This window comes from Stegastes partitus, unplaced genomic scaffold (assembly GCF_000690725.1).
Source record: "Stegastes partitus isolate 25-593 unplaced genomic scaffold, Stegastes_partitus-1.0.2 Scaffold1520, whole genome shotgun sequence".
In the NCBI taxonomy this organism is placed as follows: Eukaryota; Metazoa; Chordata; class Actinopteri; family Pomacentridae; genus Stegastes; species Stegastes partitus.
In genome coordinates, this window is record NW_007579251.1 from 1 (window position 1) to 25031 (window position 25031).

At 42.3% G+C, this 25031-nt stretch overlaps 1 protein-coding gene across 2 annotated transcripts; it reads right to left on the reverse strand.

Moving 5' to 3' along the window:
- Positions 1 to 1165: 1165 nt before the first annotated feature.
- tax1bp1a (Tax1 (human T-cell leukemia virus type I) binding protein 1a) lies at positions 1166 to 24828 on the reverse strand. 2 transcript variants are annotated; one of them, XM_008300274.1, is made up of 18 exons: positions 24742 to 24828; positions 23188 to 23308; positions 22399 to 22613; positions 19019 to 19121; positions 18117 to 18307; positions 17565 to 17720; positions 14398 to 14546; positions 13817 to 13907; positions 13513 to 13698; positions 13145 to 13396; positions 12614 to 12805; positions 12408 to 12480; positions 11201 to 11718; positions 7046 to 7132; positions 5854 to 6040; positions 5535 to 5743; positions 4699 to 4781; positions 1166 to 2690 (listed from the first exon to the last, which is right to left on the reverse strand). In XM_008300274.1, exons 3-18 carry the CDS (start codon positions 22585 to 22587, stop codon positions 2480 to 2482), a joined length of 2877 nt encoding a protein of 958 aa, XP_008298496.1. In that variant the 5' UTR covers positions 22588 to 22613; positions 23188 to 23308; positions 24742 to 24828; the 3' UTR covers positions 1166 to 2479. The 2 variants fall into 2 exon arrangements, with proteins under 2 accessions (XP_008298496.1, XP_008298497.1); XM_008300275.1 differs by lacking the exon at positions 4699 to 4781 and having other exon boundaries at positions 2540 to 2690.
- Positions 24829 to 25031: the final 203 nt, after the last annotated feature.

Here is a 25031-nt window from a genome sequence, read left to right on the forward strand (position 1 = left end):
GTATTACTGTATTCTGTGCGTTTCAGTGCTCGGATGTGTTGCGTTTCTGTGCCAGGCTGCTGGTTCGACTCCTATGGAGCAGGATGGTTGGCTGGCTGGCTGGCTGGCTGACGGCGTTGCGTCACGTACTGTTGCAGCCGCCAACTTGTTGCCCCTGACTGGGATTTCATCATTCATTGCAAGAGGCTGAGCGGTGCAGTGCCGCCGCTCGCCAAGACACATTTGTTCATTACATCATTTCCCTCATCTTGCGCAAAGTTTTATTCAGGCTCAGAGCTCGAGCCTTTTCTCTTTTGTTCACTTGATGGGTACAGTGACCTCTGACATGCACACACCCTCCTGTCCTCCAGCGTGCCGTTGCCATGGTAACCAAAGGGCTTGGCATGGCATAGGGACTTTAATCACTTTTTTTTGATAACAGTGTATGATAGCAATCACCACACACACACATGTACTTCAATGCCTTCAGTTAGTGTGCTGCTAAACAAACAAGCACAAATGTGGCTTCAAAGAGATCTGTGTGTAAGATCTGTTTAAAAAAAAAAAAAATCTTGGTGCCAGAGCACATCTGCGGTGCTGCTACCCTGAAAGTAACCCTGAGCCGACGGTAGACGAAGCTTCATTTCTGCCTTTGAGCGTTGCAGGAAGACTTTCTCAGCAGGGACAGACTTGAGATTTTAGCTGTCAAACACTCGTAAAAAAAAACAACCATCCTCGCTTCACAGACACCGCTATCACCATGGCAATATTTTGAGCTTATTCATGGGGGCCAATTGCAGTATTACACATATGGGAGAGGAGGAGCGGAGGCTGTGTGCAGAAGGAGGGGATGAGGGAGGGATTTCAATATACCGTGTACAGTGAATGTATTGTAACGTGCGTCTGTTGTCAAGTGCTTTTAAATTATATTTTCGTATGTAACGTGGAGACCAATGTTTCCTTTTTGTATGGGGGGACAACAGGTTCTGAGCAGAGTGACTTGTAAATGATGTCAAACTGTCTTTCTATATAAAAGAGAAGCTGCTTAAATGTAAACAATAAATGACTGAAAAAAAAACCAACAAAAAAAACAGCAAAATAAAGTAAAGAGCTCTGTAGCTCAGACTGATGGTGGAGGTCTTTCTTCCCTTCTCAACCCAAACGAAGGAAAACAGTAAAATGGAAATGCATTTAGACAAGCTTACTTTATTCATAAAGATCTTTGCGGTACACACTTAAACCACCGTCCTGACATTCTCACGTGAAAAGTGCTGCATCGGACACATGACATACACACACAGATTTGCCTTGTGATTACTGGGCATGTGCAGTTTTTTAAAGCCTGAATACAACACTGTCAGGGGAACACATTGTAATGACTTAAAAATAGACAAGCGGTGGTATGAAGCCCTGTGAAGACACACATATAAATGACATTCAGTCATGAGGGCTAACAGACTTGCGCACAAAGCAATGATTTTTTTTTCTTCTTCTTCTTCACAGTCCTAACTTTAAAACATGAAAGTACATAACAACAAAAGTGTCTGTTAATCCGTGTCCTGCAGTCTATTTGCCTAAAACATGTTTTTCTCTCAGCCCAGCTTCTTACGACCGACCTAAGAGCAGAAAGTGCACACCAGGAAAAAAAAAAAAACAACCCATCATTGGTCCATCCTTCTTTCATCATTAAAACATGAGGGAGGTAACGATGAGGGGGAGGGAGGTTCACGACAGTAATTCACGGGTCTCTCCACAACTTAATTTTCATTTATGTACAGTACATTCAGAATAAAGCCTTATTTAGTGCAGATACATGAAAATGTAGTGCTGATTCTGTTGAAACCATCTTCGCAAAAACACTGTCATACGTACAATAGTACAGCACGCGGCTCTTCAGTTTTATTTACACACTCAGGTGACTCTTTGAGACGTCACATATTCAGCTCTCACTCTGCATTTACACTTTTAAAAATCTTATCTGTCTTACAATGCTTTAAATTCTGGACAATTAAAAGGTGACGCACTGCCTTTGCCACTTAGTGTATGTATGTTCGGGGCAGAACAGGGAGATTTTATTTTTTTTATTTTTTTTTATTCCAAAGCCCCAGTTGAACCTTCTGCTACAATTCACTCAAAAAGTAGAAAGAAATGATGTGGCCATGATTTGTTTTGAACAGAGAATATATGCATGCACTGAAGCCAGAAAGATGAGCATAAAAATGATATAAAAGTAAAGGATCGTGGCACTATTCCCGAATGTTAATGATCCGTTGTTTACTGTGTATTAATGTGAAAGCTACCCTACATAAACCTTGGTGGAGCAGCCGCCACGGTACAAGCTCTGCTTCCTTTTAGAGGTCGACTACATTCTTCCAAACCTTAAAGATTGCAAAAAAGGTGCTCATGATTGTATATTAACGAGACAACTTAACTGAACCCCCAAAACAAAATGAACTGACGACACACATTGAACCCATACGGTTTTGTCCTCTGCATCCCTTCATTCAATCTGCTCGAAGTTGAGCACGTGGCCGTCAAAGTGCGTGAGGACGTGCCTCTCGAAGAGCTGCTGCTGGCAGTTGAGGGGGAACTGCTCGGAGCAGACGGGGCAAACCTTCCAGTGGCTCTCCACGTGCTGCTCGAAGCTGCGCTGCTCAAAGTGCGGCGGGAAGATCACCTCGCATAGCGGGCAGCGTTTGTGGACGTCGGTACTGGAGAGGAGAACAAAAGGAGTAGGGTGGGGGGGGGAAGTGGTGGGCGTGAGGGAGAGATAAAAAAAAAAAAAGATGCGTGAGTTTCTGAGTGGTTCGTATCATGAAGCGATGACTTACCTGTTAATATGATGTCCGACCCTGGCTGGCGCAGAAAAACGACACATATCTCACAGTTTTATAGTTTTTCCTCAACACAAAGTATCTCAGCAGCAAGACTGAAAACTGGCGGGCCTCGGTTTCAGCCCTGAACTCCACTGTCCACTTTTTTTTTTGCGACATTCAACACAAGCATTACTTAATACAGTATATAAAAATGCAGAGTTTTTTTGGCTTGACCGTGAGGAACACGTGTTGCAAAATCAATTGCCCGACAACACTGTTCTCCACGGTTATGAAGTTAAAATCGACGGTGCTTTGACTTTCCAACGGGCCAGGCTTCAGACCACAATGTAGCTAATGAAAGCCAGAGATTTCTGCCTTTTGAAAAAAACAGCTGTTGAGTCACCAGCATGAAGCAACTGCATCACCTCCCGCATAGTTATTACTGGCGTTTTGTGCCTGGGGTAGAAACCTGATAAATCATGTTGCCCTCAAGTGATCTTCAGCGTTTAGAAGTTATACGGCTCTAAATGTATGTAATTTAGGATGTTATATGCATCGTGCTGTATACGTGGAGATAAAAGTGAGCCAGCAGAGGTACAGGTAAAAAGAGCTTCTTCTTCTCTCTGACAGACAGATAATTGCAGCTATTTTGATCATCTTAAATCATTTTTCAAGCAAAAGCAATTTCACGGCTTCTCAAATGTGACAATTTGCGGACACATTAGCCGTGTTTCCGTAAAACTGTCAAACTTGTTGAAATGTTGCAAAAAAATACGGAAACAGAAAAGAAAATGTGAACTAGATTTGTTTCCATTAACTGTTTTGGAGATAATAAACGAGGCGGTGTAGTTTTGTCAGAAGATGGTGGTATATGCTATATGCTGCTATGTACCGCTGTAACCCTGCAGTTTGCCAACTGCTAAAAAAAACAAAACAAAACTTTGGTTGTCCACAAGAGGTGGTTTGGAGGGGCCGTAGGCACAGAATGTCAGTCTGTCAGTCTGCCCCAGGGCAGCTGTGGCTACAATCGTAGCTCCCACCACCAGAATGAATGTGTGTGAATGAGTAATTGACAGTGTAAAGCGTCTTTGAGTGTCCAGAAAAGCGCTATATAAATCTGATCAGTTATTATTGTTATTATTATTATTATTATTATTATTATTAAGAGAAAAATGCAGAGACGTCTTCAGGTATTGTGCTCGACCAGGCAAGTTGCAGTTATTCTTTCATGTCATCTGGTATTAAACATTTAGTCATGCTGTCCAGAGGCGATTATAGAAGCACAAACAGCATCATGTGAGTTAAATGTTAGCTACATCAGAGCTTATTTTAAAAAACGGTGTTTCCATCACCCATTGAAGAAGTCACAAACTAACACTAAGCTTCAAAAAGTTTTTGCAAACCTGGAGACTTCATTCAAACTTCAAAAATGCACTGAAAGAAATGATGATCAATATTCTTTTTTTTGTAATTGTTCCATTCTATAATAACATTGCAGCATGTTGTAATTCTACTGGTCTGACAGTACACTAGATTGTTTTCAGGCTTTAGTTTAAATGTGTTTGTTTTCTTCCTATTCTTTTCCAGATTTCTGCTCCCACTGCTGTTATGATCATTAACAGCAAGTGACTAATGGGTTAACTCAGTCAGATAATTTGCAAATTATGTAAATGCTAATTAGTTGCCGCCCTACATATGATTATGAAAACAGACACCTACCCACTGTATGGAGTTGGCTAGTCCTTCTATATTACCTTTGTTTAAGGTGACTGATACATGGAAAAGGAATCCTCCACCCCCACTATTTGGTTTCTACTGATGTTCTTGTGTTTTCTTTCTTTAGCTCTTTATATGTCAAGCTATTCTTACAATTATTCTTTATGCTTGTGAGTAGGTGTGCTACCTGGAGTCAAAGCAGAAGCTGCTCCGCGCTTCACTGCGTCTATTGGACTGATGGTCACAGGATGGCTGAGCCCCATCAACCACCTTTAACACACAACGTAAAAGGAATGAAAACTAAGGCTGATTACAGGGCAGTATGCATTCATATACACCATCCCTAAAGGCAGTCAATTGCAAAAAAAAAAAAAAAAAAAAGAGGGGAGATGGGTTGAAAGAGCCATGAAATAGCTGAACTGACAGAAGGTACAGTTTGTGCAACTACTGTATGTAACTAACATACAGTAAACTTCCACCAGTTTCTGTTCAGTTTGCACCCAAACAACCAAAAGATATAATCCGACAGTCACGAACTGATCTTAGGTCTCCCCTAATTACTCTCCCCCAGCTCTCGTTATTTTCATCTCTCTTGAGCTCTGAAGGAGTGACATTAATTAGAGCTTTATGCAAATGAGTTTCCAAGCTTCGTCTTTTAAGGGCAAGCTGTATTTCCCTCCATTCAGTTACGGAGGAGCACTCCAGAGAATGAGACAGAGAGAGGCCGAGTAAATGAGGGATTATCAAGGCAGGAATTCATTGGCTGCAAAACACAAAGGCGACAGGAAAGCAAAGACTAGGACCACAATTAGCATGTCACGCATTTATGCTGCTCGCTGTGATCAATTATGTTCTTGTAGCTCACTGACAGAAAAATAATAGATTTATTCATATATGCGTTATTAATGCATAGACTATAGTATATTATTTAATATGGATGCAAAATTCCAATTACAAACATCATACCAGCATGTTTTTTAGTTAGGAGGCAGTGTTCCCCTTTTGCTTTGTGTGTGTGCTTACATTTTGCGGCTCCTCCGGCGGATGCTCGAGGCTCTCGGGAGGACTTGTGCTGCGGGAGGGTTGTATGCAGACCACCTCTCGATCGCAGCCCGGTGCTCCGGGACTGGGTCTGGTGGGTGTGATCGGGGGCGCGCAGGGATGAGCGCAGGACGGAGCCTCAGGTGGAGGACGGGGCATGTGCTCAGGAGACAGCGCGACATCCACCCGATCTATAAAAACAGCAAAGATTTATTGTTTAAACTGGCAGGAAAATATAAGTAAGGGAATACAGACAGGAGCAGAGGAGCGGTGTGTGAAAGAACGATTTTATCCCTCCCACCTCTCGTGGTGTCGGTGGAGTAGGGGTTGCCGTACTGCAGCTCAGCAGGCCTCTGTGGCACCAGCGGAGGAGGGGAAGGGTCCTGGGGGTAGGGCAGGGGGTAGCGCAGCACCATCGGCTGCCTCACCTCGGCGCCCTGAACTCCAGTCTCCTGCTCCCTCTGCCTGGACACGTAACGCTGCAGCTCCTGGAGAAGAGAAGGGAGATCCATACCTGAGAGCTGCAGCTAAACCACAGCACTGATGAAGCAGCTAAACGTACCACCTTTTAAATACCTGCTATGGCCTACATGCACTATGTCATGATCCTGCACACATGCTTTCATATTCATATCAATTCTGTTTTGTGTCTACATTTTTAACAGTGTTGTGTGTATATGCTGACCTTTAATCTTTCTCCACATGCATGCCATGCTTTTCTTTACCAACATCCTAAATGTGTAAACCCTATATAAACAGGACCAACGTTATGACCAGTTTTAGAAGTAAAACAGTCAACATTTCCAGAGCACATTCTCACTGCCGCAACCACAAGGTGAGTAAGTACTTTCGGCTCTTGAGTTAAGTTTCCCACTACACTGTTTCTGCCCTTTGTGATTATATCTGAAGCAAGAGCATTAGTACCCTACTCATTACTGTAATGGGTGTCAGACTCTGGCTCCCTCTGCTCTAGCTTTGCTGATAGAGGCACTCACCCTCTCCCATTTTGTTCCTCCTTCCTTCCTCTCCCTTTTCCTCCCTGACCTCCTCTCTTGATGACTTCATTAGTGCGCTGCTATCAGGTTTAACATTTAAACCAGGGTTGGGAAGGTGAAACAGACACGTTGTGTGGCATTTGCACTGTCTAATGGCACTGTACCGATGGGCGAAAGAAGCAAGTATAGATGTATTAATTAGTGGGTAGTGAGGAGTGTTGAGTAGGGAAGAAAAAGCTACAGAGAGAGCTCACACACTGCACTTTAACTGCATATAATTGAAAGTGATGACATTGCTATGGACTTGATTTGAGAGTCTACATTGTCTCTGGATGTGATTTTGACTGTCAGTTCGATCTATGTTGAGAAAGACATTTCTACAGTTTCGAAACTAAAACTAAAGAGACAGTTCAGGGATGGCTCATTTATACAAAACTGATATCACAGTGTTGTACTGGAAATAATGTAACAGAGCAGTGAAGAGTGGGTCTGCTTTACCTCCTGCAGCTGCTCTTTGTCTCTCAGAGCCTGGGCGAGGTTGCGTTTCAGTTCGGTCACCTCGCTGGCTCGCTCTGCCATCTGCACCTAGAGACAGGACACACAACAATGATAAGAAAAAAAACAAAAAAAACAGCAACATCAAGGCACAGTTCATAATATTGTACCGCTAAATTATTGTATCCACATTAATATCCAATGACACTTATTTTAAAAAAATGTTTAAAAAGTGTCTGCTAGGGAAACTAAACTCCAACTTGAATTTCATTCCTCTTCTGTGTCACCCCTAATTTCCTGTCATCTTTAGACTGTCAGCTATCTAACAAAGGTATAAAATGACTCTGAATATGTCAAACTGTTTGATTAGAGATGATGAAGGATGGTCTCAAGAAGATTATGATTTAAGATGAATCATGCTACTTTACTTGCATATAAAAAAGGAAAGAGACACAATCATTTGTTGTACTGGAGCTCCTCAACACTTCCCAATAGTATAAAGGTTAAAGGCAGAGGTTGGATAATGAAATAACTAGAGATGGACAAAAATACATTTTCACAATTCATTAGTTTACCAGTCTCCATATTAACCCTCTGAACCTCAAGCAGTTTCTTGGTGTTTATTTCTCTTGTCACATTTTTTCCAAACGGGTGTAAACAAGTTATAATAATACAAATCATACAAAAGAAAAATCTAAGCTGATTTTTAAAAATTATTTATTTCACAGAAACTGTGAAAAAAAGTGTCCATAGATACTATCAATACTGGACAACAACAGTTCACTACTTAGATTATAAATTGTTTGCATACCTGTCTCCTATCTCCTATGTGTAAACACAGCCTGCCGTTCAGCCCAGTCCTGCCAAATAGTCCCTGCAATTTTGTCATGGGACTTAGTCACAGCTGAGTTGGGTTGTCAATTGTTTTTTTTTTGTTTTGTTTTGTTTTTACCAAATCTGGTCAGAGCAAGCTGCTTATTTTTAACTACATTTTAAATAAGATGTAGAAAACACTGATTTTGATTAAACATCCAGATTTTAACCTTAGACTTGGATAATATTCCCAATGGAGCAATACATAACACACGATTAGTTCAGTCAGAAAGCTGCTGCTGCAGTTTGTGGCTTCTCAATAGATGGAGACAAGAAATTCAATTTACAACCACATAGGACAAACCTGAACCTTGTGGCATTTTAGCTTGAACACAATATGATTGATCGATCAATAATCACAAAAGGTGTCAGTTTATTTTCTGATCATTAACTAACTGACTAATTAATGGTTTCCAAAAAAAACCTAACTGAAATGACAGATTCACCCAGAGCTGATGGAAAGGACACATCGTATCTGGCAGGTTAGAACTTCTGTCTTTTTTCTTGCTTTCAATTTGTGTCAGCTGATGAAGAAGAATATCAGTATGCACACACACACAATATTTACTTTGTATTTAACCCGGTGCAGCATCAGATGTGTGGTGCTTACTGTAAACCACATAACCAAAACCAAAGTAACGAGCTCTGTGTGCAGGGTAAGCTGAAGCGGACCAGGGGATCGTAATAAATCTCTTACTCTCTAACAGAGCTGACCCTGTGGGATAGTTTACATGGCTAGTTGCCTGCTCCTCTCTCATTTCACCTTATTTCAAAGGTTCCAAATCCCCTCCTCTCCTGTGGTTTCTCTTTCTGCTTCGTGTCTACCTGTCTATACTAATGTTTTCACTCTTAAATTTACTTCCCTTCTTTTGCTCCCCCCCCTCATTCTCTTTCATCTCCTTTTGTCCTCTCTCACCCTCCCCTTTCGCTGATAAATTTACGGCGCAGCATTAGAGGGTTAAGTTCAGGTGAAGGGAGTCTGCGGCAGCGTATTTCTGTGCCCTCCATCCCCTCCCGCTTCTGTCTCTCAGCATCTATTCCTCTCCCTCTCTCCATCCTCTGGGTGGCTGATGTAAACAGCCGTAAAGCATGGAGTTCTGCGGCTCCCTCTCTTGTCAGTCTCCGGGGCCATTAAGAGCAGCTCGGGGCCCAGGGCACTCGCCTCAGACAGGAGACTCTATCAAAGTCGAGGGAGAGCTGTATTTACAGCGCCGATAAACACACACTCACTCATGGAGATTAAATGCCAGTAGGTGCTTTGGCAGACGTTTGCACGCAAAACGCGAGTGCACCATTGAATCACGCACACATACCACACACGTTGGCTCATCTGTGGCACGAATGCGATGCCTCCGGTCGAGATCGAAAGTATCTGGACAGTCACACATTACTTGTTCTTCAGGTTCTGTGGTTCAGCACATTCTAGTTTAAATAAATCATGGGTACTACTATGAAAGTGCCAGGTCTCAGTTTGTGTCAATACAGAAAAAAAAAAAAGAGTGTGAATGAGTGATATAACCCTGTGAGCATGCAGTGATTAAATTGCAAAAGTAATTGGACATTTGGCTGTGTCATGCAGGGCTTCTGCAGAAACCAGCCAATCAAATGTAATGCTTTTTAATGCCATTTTAATGCTAGGCTATACCAGGACATTTGCACAGAATCAAAATGTAGACATCGTGGAGTAAAGCGGGAGTTGAGAACCAAATTAAATGCTTTTCAATGCTATGTAAAGCCTTAATTGTCGCTAAATTTAATGACTATTATGCTTTTTAATGCCCCTGTCATGTTTCTTTGGCAGCTGTGTAATTTCAGTGTTACTTATTGCACCATGTGTGGCTCAGAGTTGATTGAGAGTAAGGAGAGTTGTCCACGCTGAAGAGATCGTGCATGTGCAGGTCTACCAATTAACGGTGATCGAATACAATTTCTAAAAAAAAGCAGGCGTCTACGGGAAAACCACACAATGTCAAGGAAGCAGGTGGATTGAGGAGCACAAGATGTTTCCATGCTTCCTTTTCAACAATTTAGATAAAACTTCATGACAACAACTCAGAGGATTCACCACCACACACAAGCCTTTGGTAAGTCTTAGAAACAGAGAGGCATTGTTGCAGTTTGGGAAAGCACATAAAACAAATCAGTAGAGTTCTGGGCCAAAGTTCTTTGGACTGATGGGAATAAAAATCAGCATTTAACACAATGATAGAAATTGTGGAGAGAAAAAAGAAACTACTTCAACTCTTGACCCAGAGCTTACCACATAATTTGTCAAACATGGTGGTGGTGCTGTGGCGAGAGCATGCCAAAATTCACTGGGGTGAAATATCTTTGACTGTCCAAATCTATCACTTGAGCTCACTTGCAGTGCAGAGTGCAACATGGTAATGTGAACCTATCTAATAGAGCTGCATTTCACTTGCGAGACCCCACAACGAGGGAGATCTGAACACAGTGAAGGTCTGGGAGTGCAGTGCAGGTAGTCAGTGGCATTAAATGATCTCCCATTCTTTCTATATTGAGAAATGGCACTTGTGTTTAAGTGCAGAGCCTGAAAAACAAAAAAAATACGGGAATACACTTGTGACCGGGATAAATTGTTGAAAAAAATCATAGTCCTCCAGCTAAAGGAAATGCATTTATTCAAGTACTGCTACTAGCTATGCTCTCCCTCGTTGACTTTACTGTTTAAGAAGTTTACCGAGACAACTTAAAATATATTTGCTGGTTCTAACCCCTTTAATGTGGGGATTTGCTGGTTTCTCCTGTTCTATAATATTGTAAATGGAATATTGTCAGTTGCTGCACTCGTGACAAGGAACATAACCTATTCAAAGACGTCAGCTTGGGTTCTGGGTATTTAAAATTACCATTTAAATTTTTTTCGTGGCATTTTACGGATTACATGACCAAATAGAAAATGGCTAATCAATAAAATAGCTAAATCCCTAAGGTCACAAATCAGGTCCAGAGACTGGATTTTTTTGTGTACGTGAAAACAACCATGATAGAAAATATGCAAAGCAAATGGAAATAGGAGCTACAGAAGAATCTGATGCATTAAAAATGGATATTGTGGAACAGAACCACACTGGAGCATGTGTATTTAAACTTATATTTAAAAAGCAGTTTGCACTGGGGGAATATTCTGCTCATGGGCATGTACACAAGCACTGAGTGTTAGGAGAGCGATGATCCCTCATATTATTGGGCATCCTCACAGTCATAACTGTCTCAGCTTTAAGAAATCTCGAGTTGATGTTTGTGTGTAAGTTTGCGTCTTACTCTGAATCGCTCCTCCTCATCGGCCAGCCGCTGTTTGAGAGTCTCGTTGATTGCACACTGCTCCCTCCATTTCTCCTCCATCATCGCCAGCTCCTCCTCCACCGAGCGAGTCTGTTCCTGCTCTGCCTCCTCCACGCTCCTCCCCTCCACCTCCAGCAGCCCCTGCTCCTCCACGCCATCCCCGGCTCCCTCTGCCTTCGGTGCCCTTTCCACATCGCTGTTCTCCTCAGCGCTCAGCCTCTCGTTCTCCACCTCCACCCAGCTCGTCATCCTCAGGCTCTCCTCCGGCAGGCTCTCCTTCTTCTCCTCTTTTTCATTTTCCTTGTTTTCGCTGGCTTCCTTTCGTTTCACTTGCCTCTCAGTCTCCACCTGAGCTCTCTCCCTCAGTGTGTTCTCCGTCTGTCTTTCCTCCTTCTCTGTGCTGATGTGTTTGTCAGCATATGTGGGTCGCTTGTTATTGAGTTCTGGGGTGATTGTCATCTCCGCGGCTTCTTGTAGGACTGCAGCAGCTATATTTCCTGTAAAAACACACAAAGTTAGGGGAACGGACACTCCCCCTTTTGCTTCAGATACAGGTTAATTACACATAAATTAATGCAATATGTTTAAATTTAAAGATGATAAGTAAAAATTGGAGAAAAAAAACATGACTATGAAAGTGAGAGTCACATCTTTACGTGACGAGACTTCAGAGGTTGTTCCATTAAAATGTCACCAATCATTGATTGGTGGTTGGCGGTTTTATCACATGGATGCAAACAGACTCATTTCTTTCTTCTGTTACTGATTTTGTGCATTTCCAGGAATTCTTTTCTTTACCACAGAATGTGCATCAACTCGCTTATTTACGAGAAATAGTAAGTGCAAAAAAAGACACTGAAAAAATGTCAAGTCTAGAAACAGTGAGTCACACCACTTACTGTAAAATCATTTATTAGCAATGCATTGTGACCAACTGAGGACATCGTCAGTGGATAATCGTGTCTTTCATGCTTCAATAATGCGTTTCTCTAAGACATCTGCAAACACTTCATCAGTCATACAGCTTTTTTTTTTTTTTAAACTAGTCTAAGTGTTTTAGAATTACTATGTTCCGAACCAAAAGAAATTTGTGACTCTGGGGATTTTTTGGGGAAAAAATGTGTTTTTTTATACCTAAAAATATAGCAACATGCATTCATACTTTTGCACTTAAATATGTGTGTACCTGCTGTAGGAGACTCTGGACTGGGGGTCAGTGGCTCCAGTGTCGTCTCAGTGGATGCATTTCTCTTTGGCTCCTGCAATGAAACACAAATATCAACAAAGATATCAACAAAATGTAATTCCTACTGTTGTCCTACACATATTTACCTGTATGTAATATTTCTATTCAGCCGTGTCTTTTTACAAGTTTCACCGCACAGTACTCACCCCCTGTGACTCGGTTGTGTTCAGTTTGGCAACCTGTCTCCGGAGGCGCTGACACTCCCGGTACTTCTCCTTATAATGCTCAGCGGCCATGTGAAGCCGCAGCTTCAGCTCCTCCACCTCCCTCTGCAGCTCGGCCTCTGCCTCCGACACCACCATCATGCTGGGTGTCAGATCCCCACTGGTCCCAACACCCTGAAATAGAGGGACAAAAAGACAAAAAAAACATGAAAAACAATGTGAATTTGTATCGGTGTCAGCAATATATATCAGTAACGCAACCAAAAACAACTTTTAAGAAATACTTTAACCACAAGACATCTGCTCTTTGTTCAACTCAAACATCTGGGTAAAACACAATCTCTTTACAACAATGTGCACTCTCCCTCACTCTCATATGAAATGCTGCAATGTAAATCAAACTGAAAAGCGTGAAAGTTCTCTCAGGAAAATTCTTTTTTTATGTTTAGCTAATGAATTCCCACAGTGCCGGCTGAAGGATGGAGATTAATGTTAAGGAACTCGAAAACTGACCACTTCCTTCTGTGCGGTGCTTCTCATGCGGTCAAGCTGGCTCTCCATGCGTTGGCACTCTGCCTGAGCATCAGCTAGACTGGCGCGGAGCTTGTCAGCCTCCACACGTGCACGGTACAGCTCAGTCATCGTGTGGTCTCGGGCGCTGGCTGAATCACGGAGCTCCGAAGCCAGCAGGGAGGCCTGCTGCCTGGACGCCTGAAGCTGCTCCTCAGCTTGACGGAGCTGCTCACGTACACGGGCCAGCTCTGCCTAAAGACATGAGGAGTAACTGATTATATTAATCCGACATATGCATATAGGTACAATGAACATGTATTACGCATTGACCTCTTGTGTTCAGCGATATGACAGACATCTGCTACTACCTTGTCAGCTTTGTGAGCCAGCAGCTCTTTCTCCAGACTATCTCGCTGGGCAACGCAGACCCTGAGCCTGTCCAGCTCCTCCTGGAATTGAGCGATGGTCACCTCTCGGTTCAGCTCCACAGCCTTCAACATCTGCAGCTCTGCACTCAGCTTAGTGTTCTCCAGCTCTGTGCTGCGCAGGTGGGCCTACACATGTGAGAAAATAAGAGGAACAGAACACGTCAAGTCGGACTGTAAACGGAAACGCACAGGCTTTGTTGGAGAAAAAAAAGTCAGTCTTCTGATGCATAAAGCTTTCATTCACCTTATAGAGATCTCTCTCGTCCTTCTCATTCTTCAGCTGGCTCTCTAGACTGTCTCTCTCTGCCGTCAGCTTCTTCAAACGGTCACGCAGACTGAAACATTAAATATTGAAAGTAAGTATTCTAGTGTCTTCAGCATCATTATATTACAAATTCTCAAGACATTCAAGCAAGGCATTGAAGATGGACCAGGACTCATCTTGTGTCAGCTGTCACAAGGAAGAATGTCTTTTTAGTTACTTTTAAAACTTAAACAGGTCCTGCTGTTGGTATCATGTGTGTGTGCAAAGTCTGGAACTATAACCTGTGTGCCAGTAAAATGTATGAAAGCTAAGTTGACAAAATTTCCTATGCATGCAATCATATTCTACTCATAGTTTAAATTTGTGAGACTGGTGTTAAGCTTGTACCGTGTCAAAAAGGATCTGATTCTACTTAATCATTAGTTTAAGATGAGTTAAAAGATAAAGATGCCAAGGAAACAGGGGACAGGCCAGAAATCTCCCTTAAACACACACATTTAAACCGTCATGTCTCCATGAAATGGGTGATTGATGGTAACGTGTTAGCATTCTCCGCTCACCAATCCAGTTCGGTCTCCTTTTGCAGGCCTCTCTGAGTGACTCCCAGGAGGTCCTCCTCCAGCTGGCGGACCCGGTCCGTGGCCTCTGTCAGCCTCCTCCTTACCTCCTCCCTCTCTTCTGACAGGCCCTGCGATGAGCGCAGCAGCTCCTGTGGGACGGAGAGGCAGCTGTGGATCACACTGACAGGCGCGAGAGCCAATCGCGTCGGCTGAATCAGCAGGCTGAACTTGGCAGTGGGGAATAAGTGCTGGAGTAATTTCGGAGATTATGCAATTCTCATGATTAATAACAGATGATAATATTTCATGTGAGGCTGAACTGTCCTGTGCATATACTGCATGCACTGCTATATATATGCTTTACATGCTCAATTTAACTTACATGCACACATTACCATAAACGAACATTTCTCCAGCCCACATATTGTGGGCTTTGTAGCCGCGGGGCTACATCCACACTAAATACCCAAGGAGTTTTCACATGCCATCTTGGCTGTTTCTATTCACCCCCGCCCACTCCTGTCCACTAACCCTCCAGCCGTGTGTGACGCCATCCACTCTGGGGCTCCACACTGTGCATCCAAGTGCTTCCTTGTGTGTCTTATATTGTATTGTATTTCTTGTGTTGTTTTGCAACTTACACAATGCAGCTGTTACAAAACTATTTCTCTCCAGAGGTTATTAAAGGGCTTTTCAGTTGCATTCTGATTCTTATTTTAAACACTTAAAAGACTAGAGCAGTCCCTTATAACCCCACCAAACCTGTTTTCTTAAAGGTTCAGTTTCTACAGAAAAAACTGCTTTACTAGATCAATAATTTTTGCATCTCTCTATACGCACACATAAGACATTGTAATTAATTTATCCTAAGTAGCTTTTGAAAATTGTAGTCAATTATTTTTTTTTCTGTTTCCAACCTCTGCAATATATTTCTAGTATATATTGTAGTTGTAATATATGAATTTCCCCTCTGGGTATCTGTAAAGTCTTATCTTATTAGTCACAAATCACCAGTTACAAATTACAGCTTTTGACGGACGTAAATCACACTTTCAGTATTTGAAGTTAATGAAATGTTAGAGAGCCTAAACTAAGCAAACAGTAGCACTGTGTGGTACATGCATGCAGGAATAACCTGTCCGTGAATTCCTTAAAACAAACCCCTGTTATCAGATGGCAGATCACATAAGGTCTGTGTTCTCCATGTGCGCCTGCTGAGGAAATGCCTTGTTTAAACTTGCTGCTAATCAGCAGTGAAAGACATTAAATCATCCACTGCTAATATTGGTTGTGACAGAACAACATACCTCTGCACACACCCTTCTTTCTATTTGTAGCACCAGCACAAACATACCCCCTTTCTCTTTCACCCACATGGGAAAAGAAAGACAGACACAGAGCTACACATTCAAGGACAAACTGTGACAGACAGCACAGAGCACAGCCATCAATCCAACACAGACTCAGTGAACATGCACACACACCAATACGAACTAAGGCCTGTCTCCCTCTGGGCTTAGCTGTGCTTAGATTACTGTATGATTTTTACGGCTGGCGTTTGGGAAGCACTTTAGCAGTGCATAAAGACCTTATAAAAAGCGTAGTCATAAAATTAGCAGCCACAAAATATGTACTTATGTTTTTATGTTAAACTCAAAGGATATTTTCATCAGAGTGCCATGAACTAACGCACCTTCAGTAAATGCTTTTCAAAAGACACACACACACCTACTCACACAAGTCGTATATCTACAGATGGACATGCCTGTTGAATGAAAAGCAGCATGGTAATAACAGTGTGTGTGTGTATTACCACTTAATTTATGGCAATTTTGTCCTTCGTAAAAAAGAGCAGCGGACTAACTCAAAGCAGCCTCCTCTCACCGTGGAACTACACCAGACACCTGCACTAGGGGGCGATAAGAGACTAGCTTGAAACTCACAAAACTCTTGGCAGGTTTCAGTGTTGCACTGCTCTCTGCCAACTCCCCTCCCCTACATTGATTGAGCTTCCATGAGTTGGCTGCTTTTAGGCGTTTGTGCTTATCATATGAGCAAATCATAGAACAGAAACATCTGACTCATCCTAGTGAGTGAGTGAATGGAGAAGGTATGAGGAAAAAGAAGGTTTACTCATTTTTCTTACTTAATTTAGATAGAAGTCTTGAAACGTATTTTCCAATTCTGGATTAACGATTTGTTTTCTTGTCGTTCTAATAAAGTAACTCTGAACATTTGGGGGGGAAAAAAAAGAGCAAGAGAACAGACAGAGAGAAAATAGGCAGTGAGAAAGCAGTGGCCACTGAATCGCGTGACTGAGTGGTGTTTGTCCCTGAGGCTGGGCAGGGCTTTTTTTTTTTCAGACAGGCGGTTTTTGCGGACTACCCTCCTCTCATTCCACACACAGACTAAAAGGGTTTGCAAGCGGGTGGCATAATGAGTGTGTTTGTGTTTGTGCGCGCTTGTGCATGTGTGAACGCACATTAGAGGGGCCCTGTGGTGTAGAACCTGAATGCAAGTGTGACAGTGAAGGAAGAAGGGGGGGGACAGTTTGTGCATGTGTACGAGCGTGTGTGTGTGTTTGTGTGTTTGACGTCATGTTTGTTCACTCTGTGGTTGCGATGGCATCGTCCCTGACGCCAGATGCCCAAGAAAACTGCGTCCCAATTCCGTTCTGGCCCACTGAGTCAGGTCGTTAAAGAGCGAGAGAAAGACTGGGGTGCACACACACATACACTAACACACACGTACGCACACACACAGACTGCAACTCTTTGTGTGTCTTTCAAACGTGGACAGAGATTATTCATAAATTCAGGCCTTTGAAGTTTTCAGACCTATGATCAGTGGTGAGGAACCGGCTCCACACACATGTGCAAATAGCGGCTGTCTGTCCATGTAGACACTCACCTCTACACGTGTACACACTCACATGGTTAAGTACACAAACACACTAAAACTGTCTCGCCTTCAATCTCAATGCTGTCCAGATACATTTTGATTAGAAACACTAACAATTTCTATAAGCATGTACAGACACTTAAACTTTATTAAGTGTTCCTTTTGTTACCATTAATAATGTGTACGTTGTGTGCAGATAAAAATCTGAATTTCCCCTCCTAAGTATCCGTTCTTCCCATCGCTCCACCTCACCCCCCCTCTCTAACCTGGTTATGTGTCCTCAACAGGCAGCATGTCTCCCTCTCCTGCTCCCTTTCCCTGGCCAGTCGTTTCTGCTCCTCCTGCAGCTGTTGTTTCTCCTCCTGCAGGAGACGCATGGCCTTCAGCAGTTCCCTGCGCTCCTGCTGTGCCTCCTCCACGCGCTATGGGAAAGTTAGGAAGGATGGGAGGAGAAAAAAAAAAAAGATTAAAATGACACCTGCTCCTTTAAGCTTTTGGTGTTAAATATCACCTAGTTTGATCATTTTTATCCTCCTGATTGGGCCAGTCAGCATCAAGAGATGAGAAAAATCAGGCATTATTCACCTGACTTGTATACAAAATAAAATACCAGTTGTATGATATATTGTGTGTCTTGTCAATCATTGCCTAGACAATGTGATACATTAATAAAGCCAAAATGGGAATCTGTTTCTTGTACTCTGTGAGGTCAAGTGATGACTGTCAGGAACACTGTAGGCCCCTGTACTGCGGGGTCAAAACCAGAAGGATGGAAAACAGAATAAAATACACAAAAATCTTAATCTGCCGTATTCTACCTCTAGCAGGCCAGTCTTGGTGGTGACAACCAGTATGTCTGAGTTGCTGTCGTCCTCTGTAACAGTCAGCAGCTCTTCGGTGGGTGTGGCTGACCTGAACTGGAAGGGCGTACTGGCTCCTCTGATATCACCAGCATGAGTGACATAACAGAACTGGTAGAACTCTCCGTCAGACTTGGGAACATAGTATCCTACAATGCAAAGACATGACAAGGAATGTGTTAATTCTTTTGTTTTTCCATTTACTTTAATATGAATGTCATCAACTTGCATCCTGTTTCAGTTAATCTGGTAGTATTTAAAGTGGGCCTGGTAATAAATTTCCTAAAATGCCTACATCTACAATATCTCCCTTCAAAATTGACAAAAGTTACTCCACTGAGAAAAGTAGTGAGCATTGCCCCTTTCACACAGCATAGTAACGAGAAAAATGATCAGAAAACACGACGTATTTTGTTAAATAGTTAATAATTTATGCTGTGTATGCTAGTTTCAAACAGCCCACAGTCGTACTCCGAGATCAAGCCGCAGCACATTATTGAAGTGTTGGGCCTGGTTCTCTGGGACAGAGGGATTAAGTAAGGAATATCCAGCAGCCAGCTGATTTTACTGACTCCTGACACACCACAGCACGCTCTCATATTTTCACTGTGTAATATCTGACCGTTCCAGACCCAGTAAAACCAGTTTGCAGGCCCTCAACGTGTGTGAGTGTGTGTGTGTATGTGTGTGGTTTGAGAGGTGCTCAGGTCCCAGGCCTCCGTTTGCGGTTGTGTTCCCTTATTAAATAAAAGTGCTGGTTTTTATATGCACCGTAAAATGGAGGAGTTACTTTGGAATACCCTGGGTCTGTATAGTGGTTTACTTAGTGTGTGTGTGAGTGTGTGAGTGTGTGTGTGTACCTTGAAATACCACAGTCCTGTGCACAGTACTTCCTGGTTCATAGTTTTCAGGCATAGGAGACCACAGGAAAGTGTAGTAGTCCCTGGCTGTGCTCCAACCCACCTGAGGAAACATTGCAAACAAAGGTTAACACACACAATAGAACCTCGCTAAAAACAAACTGTGTCCGAGGGGATGATGTGAGATGTATTGCTCTATGCATTATGCTGAAAAATATCAAATATCAACCATATTTTGCATTAATATATATGTTAACATAACAGGCAGATCACATTTTTATAATTCTTTAAGAGTCACATTTCCTGAAAACACATTTGACAGGAGGATTGGAGGATTACATACAATGTTTGAGGCAAGAATGGAAACATTTAAAACCATGGCCCCCTAATTCCTCCACACACCTCCTCCTTCTTGCCTTCCCCTCAGTTCCTGCTCCTTTTGGACTCACTAAAAAGAGGGGCAGTGAAGGTGTGAGAATAGGGCGGGAGGACAGGGGTGTACTTTGGATGCACACATGCGCAGACTCGTGAGACTGCAGAAAAAGGCCCTTGTCGAAATGAGAAAAACGGGGGGAGGGAAGCAAGCGTAAGGAGGGGGGGGGAAGGTGAAAATTTTACACAAAATGGCAAGGGAAGCGTAATTCCCTGGATTTCATGTGTTGTTAGGTGACAGATGATGAAAGGGCGTTGTGAACATCATAACTCAGGTCCTGCGTCATAAATCTGTCATGTCCAACCGCACACTCTCCCTGTTTGGGCCGCTCACGCACACACATACCTCGTTTCAACCCACACGTGTGATACATGTTTGTCACATTACATAACTACACTTCAGCTGTGGATACTTCAACCACCTGTGGTACTTTGGGACATTTTTACATTTCAAAAAAAGATGAAGAATGAGCAGTTCAAGACAAAATATATCTTTTGGACAGCTGCCATATAGCAATCACATAAGATTACAATTAGGCTTGTGACTGATTATCCTATGCATTAAATTATAGCATGCACAAAACACTGGGAGGCCTTACTTGAATTATGGTGAATTTTAAATGAGCCAAATTTTCACAAATTGAAAAAAAAAAATACATGCCAGTATATGTATAATGTTCACATAAAATAATTTCTGGAGCTAAATATTCAAATAGCAATGAAGTAAACTCAAGTGTAAAACTAAACCAGGACAAAAATAAGAATAGGCCAAACCCTGACAAAGCATTTGGAAGCTTTGACTGAGAACAATAAATCAACGGAGCTACTCAAAACATTTGTCAAAATTTCAGGTGTGATAATGTTGTTGCATGATAGATAATTGTGGTGTGTGCCCCATCAACCAATTACACTGGGTATAATGCTGTTCCAAACAAATGGTAATTGTCAACATAAAACCTGAGCTGGGAACATTCCTTCCACGTCCAACAGTATCTCAGAGAAGTTAGACTGCGGTGGACTCCTGCCAAGTTTGCTTGTGTGGTCACGTGTATTTGCTTTAGAGAGAAGAGACATAAATAATTTTGCTAATTGCAGAGTGAAGTTGACTGACATTTGGTTAGGTATGGTGTGGCATTCCAACACAGGAGTGATGTTATAAAATAATCACAGGCAAAGCAGCTATCAATCATTCAGCCAAAGGGTGAGGGAACAGCATGATGACACGTTAATTATACACTCACACAACGGGTTTCTCCCTGCCGACCCAACAAACATGCCACAACCAAAAACCTCCACGGGGCTTTTTCAGGAGTTGTGTATGTGCGTGAGTCAAAGAAAACTAAACCAAAGGACGCAGAAATGTTCATATATTCAGTGATGCATAGAGAAAACAGTTACCACGCTGGAAACAACAGAGAACTTGACAAACTTGATTAGAATGTACAACGATGTTGTTTACTGTGTATACACTGCATGCAAGTACTGCCTGAGTGCACCACCGCCTAGAAACAGGTTTGCTGTATCGGGGTCCTTATTATTGCACTATGAACATTTTCCGCCACTAGGGGGTGTCTGTACACAACTCAAATGCACAGCGCCTGCCAATCCCATCTGCGTCATCCTCACAGCAAGTCAGCTTTAGTGCTTAGCCTCTCTCTTTCAAGTTACGAATATAGATGTGTAAGGTAAGAGCAAGAAAATATTCTCTCCCTGAGTCATCTCTGCACAAAGATTTTTGCCTCTGGGAGAAAATAAGGACTCACGGGACAGAAGAGCAACATTATCATCAGCGTAGATCATCAATGTTGAGTAAGAAAGTCAAAAGAAAAGTAGAAAAGTCAAAAGTAATGAATCATTTTTAAAATCCACACCCTGTTGATTTTTAGGTGAGAGCTTCCAAAACACCTGAGGCAAAGCATAAAATCGATCAAGTGATTCGTGGCAGGAGCTTATTTCCTATTATGACTAAAGCGGATGATTATTATTTGAGTAAGCACCTAAATGCTGACCTTTCTGTGTTGATTTAACAGAATTACTATATTCTCATGAGTTAAAAGAGTTTGTTTTTATTGTATACAGTACATACTCATATTGCCAAGACATTGCCACGACTACAGTAGATCTCTGTGAACGTACAAAACCAGAGACTTGTACATCAAACGGATAAAAGAAGCGTTCTGTCCTTTGTTTCCTGACATGAAGCGCTAACCATCAAACAGGTTTCATTAGCATGGATTAAAATAATTAAATTTTCCAATTGACGTTTTTCCAAATAAACCCAGCGTCTTTATTCTTTTTTAATTGAGCTGGTGGATTTGAAGTCAGTTCTTAAACAACGATAAAATGTTTGTCTTTTGACTTTACGAGACATTAAGTTTCCTAGTTCACATTTCCTGCTAATTACGTGTGAGATTTGATGGCCTTGATAAAAGAACGGAGCGGAGGGCGACTTTGGTTAGCAGGAAGCACAGAAAAGACTGATGGAAATACAGAGGGGAGCGAACATGTGAAGTGGGGGGAAAGAGGTCCTAATAAGAATCAGAGTGGTTTATAAAGAGCACCAAATGTTTGCCCCCCCCCAGTGAGACCTACTGCAAACAGGCCCACCATGTACACTCTTCCTCTTTCTGCCTGCAGAGCAACCACACCAAAGCTTGTGGTCAGGTTTTAGGCATGTAGTGAAGAGCTGAGCCATTAGTGTCAGGGCGGATGTATGTGTTAATGTGCCAAGTGCAAACCTATGGCCAATTAATAAAACCCAAACACATAATCCATGTCACAAACACTTGCATAATGGGCAGGGAATAGTTATAATCTCTAAATATCTCTTTGTAGCATAAATGATTCAGATTCATTAAAGTCTGGCCCTTAATTGATTAGGCTTGACTTTGTCTTTGAAGCATGGTCTGAGTAAAAGCAGCTGCAGTGTGTGTGTGTGTGTGATGTACCTTGAAAATGCCCACCCAGTCTTTGGGGTGGGGAGCAATGTAAGGGGTCAGGGTGTAACGGCACTCCAAGGGTGCCTGGGGTAGGAAACTCTTTTCCACATTCTGGAAGATGACATGGGCAAAGTTGGATGTTTCCATAATGCTGACGCTGCTGCCCGGCGATGAATCCACCACCTGGAATGATGACATTGTATCCTGTTGGTCACTTCATTTGTCTGTTAGGAGAAAACAGCAGAGGACAAAGTAGTTAAGTAACAGAAACAATGGTGTGAAGGAGAGACAAAATCTCATCTCTCAGACATCTATACACACATAAAACATAACAAAAAATTCTTGAACTATTGTAATAAAAAGAGTAAAGGTTTTATGCTGTGTATACAGATATTTGTGGAAAATATAAATGTTTGAGGCAAAGTACTTTATTATATATCTACCTAAAATAAGTAGAGGTAGCCACCAATGTCTGTCTAGCAGAGCAAGACAGCAGCCAGCCGTGCCTCAATGTTTCATGCCATCTGTGGTGTTTACTACAAACTGGAAACTTCTACTCCACAACTTTAGCCACTAACACAGTGCAGCTTCTCAGGCAATAAGCATACAATGCTAAACCCTGCCAAACCTACATAGCCTTGCTGTTGCCCTGTAACCTTTTAAGTTTGTTGGGGGTATAAATGGCCTAATGGATACTTTAGAATGCTGATTTATTACAGGTAATTTCCATAGTGTGGTATCTGTAATTGTATTTGTCAAAGTCAATTCATTAATCAGAGATAAATAAAAAGGCATTACCCAGCCTGTGAAAACTGTGGTGTAATCTGTCTTCTGAGGCCCTGGAGGAGCTCTGTCAAGTCAGAGATGGTGATGTCATGGTGGGACACAAAGACTTCTTCTTTAACCAGGCAGTGGCAGCCTAAGGGAAAATGATGATTTTAATTCCATCCATCCATTATCTATATACCGCTAATCCTCTGTAGGATTGCGCGGGGTTGGAGTCTATCCCAGCTGACTCAGGGCCAAGGCAGGGGACACCCTGGACAGGTCGCCACAACCATTCACACTCACATTCACACCTACGGACAATTTAAAATCACCAAGTAACCTCAGCATGTTTTTGGACTGTGGGAGGAAGCCAGAGCACCCGGTGAGAACTCATGCAAGCACAGGGAGAAGATGCAAACTTCACACAGAGAGACCCCAGGCTGTGAGGAGACAGTGCTATCCACCGGTCCACTGTACGCCCACGATTTCATTTAATTTTAATATTCAAAGTGTAGTATACATTTATCTCTGGTGCCTACAACATACTAGAAACTAAAAGTTAGGTTTTCTTTGTTGCTTCTAAATCATACTTTGAAACAATGCAATTAGAAAATCATAAAGGATGCAATGACGAAACATACTATGGAAGACATCTCACCCAAGTTTTAAACTGTTAGGTTCATTGTTTTACAAATTCATGCCATGCTCCTTGTGTGACAGCCATGCTTTTCATAGAATCTCATGTAGAAATGCTGCCTCATGTTTTAAATCTGTTACACAGTGAATACCGAACTGAAGCTTGACGATAAATACATGAGATTACAGCATCGCAATTAGATATTTTCCCCAAAGCGTTCAGTGATGCTTCAAACTTTACATAAAAAATGCCTCTTGCAGGGCATTCAACTTTAGAAAAATGCAATACTACATTGCTGAAGAACCACCTTGCAGAATGCATTGCTAATGTAGTTAAGGGATGAAGTCACTGTATTGTCATGACTCCACCCCATCACTGTGACTAAGAACTTTACAGCAAGGCAGCTGACTTTAAAATAGTCAAACCGAATCTTTGCTGGTGGTTAAAAAAAGAGTAGAAAAGACGCTGGTGTAAATGTGCGTACCCTCTCGCAAGTGATGCAGCTGCTTTGCATCACTGTCATCCTGTCGTTTCTCCCTGGATGAAGCTATCACAACAAACCCTTCAACTCTTCATTTCCTTATGACCCAGCCCTGGACTCATGACTAAGATAAATGAATGTGAAAATGCCTAAGTCACAACTGATGCTCGATTCAGCTAAGCAGCTAATACACAGCGTTTATCTGTTCACTGAGCCCCTGCGACCAACACACAGTGAATGTAGCACAAAACAGCTCAGCTACAGCCCTGTCGTTCAAAGCTAGCACAGTTAGCCTGAGGATAATCTTATTTAAGGAGGCTAAGGAGCTAACATTAGCTTCTGAACAGGCCATGTCGTGTCAAGTCACTAGCTAGCTAAACATTATCCCAGTCAAACAGCTAGCTAGCTGGCTGACACAAGAGAGCAAAAATACAGGCGTTCATTTAGCTTAAAATTAAAAGGGTACCCTTTTCATTTGAGTTCCACTTGCGAAAACGAGTGACTTTGTGCCGGACAGGCCGATGTTTTTGCCACTGTCCCCGTTGTTGTCAAAGCTCTGACGATGATGCGTCTCTTCCTGAAAGAGAAAATGATGCTGAACTTCCGGGATGCTGAGCAGCACAAGTGATGCTGTGAATGCAAACCATACGTCTCCGCGACTGTAAAAAATAAAAATAAAAAAAACTTCCTCAGTCGCTAAAGTTACTTAAATCGGTTTACTAATAATCTTTTGCTTGCCTCGCAGATTTTTATTTT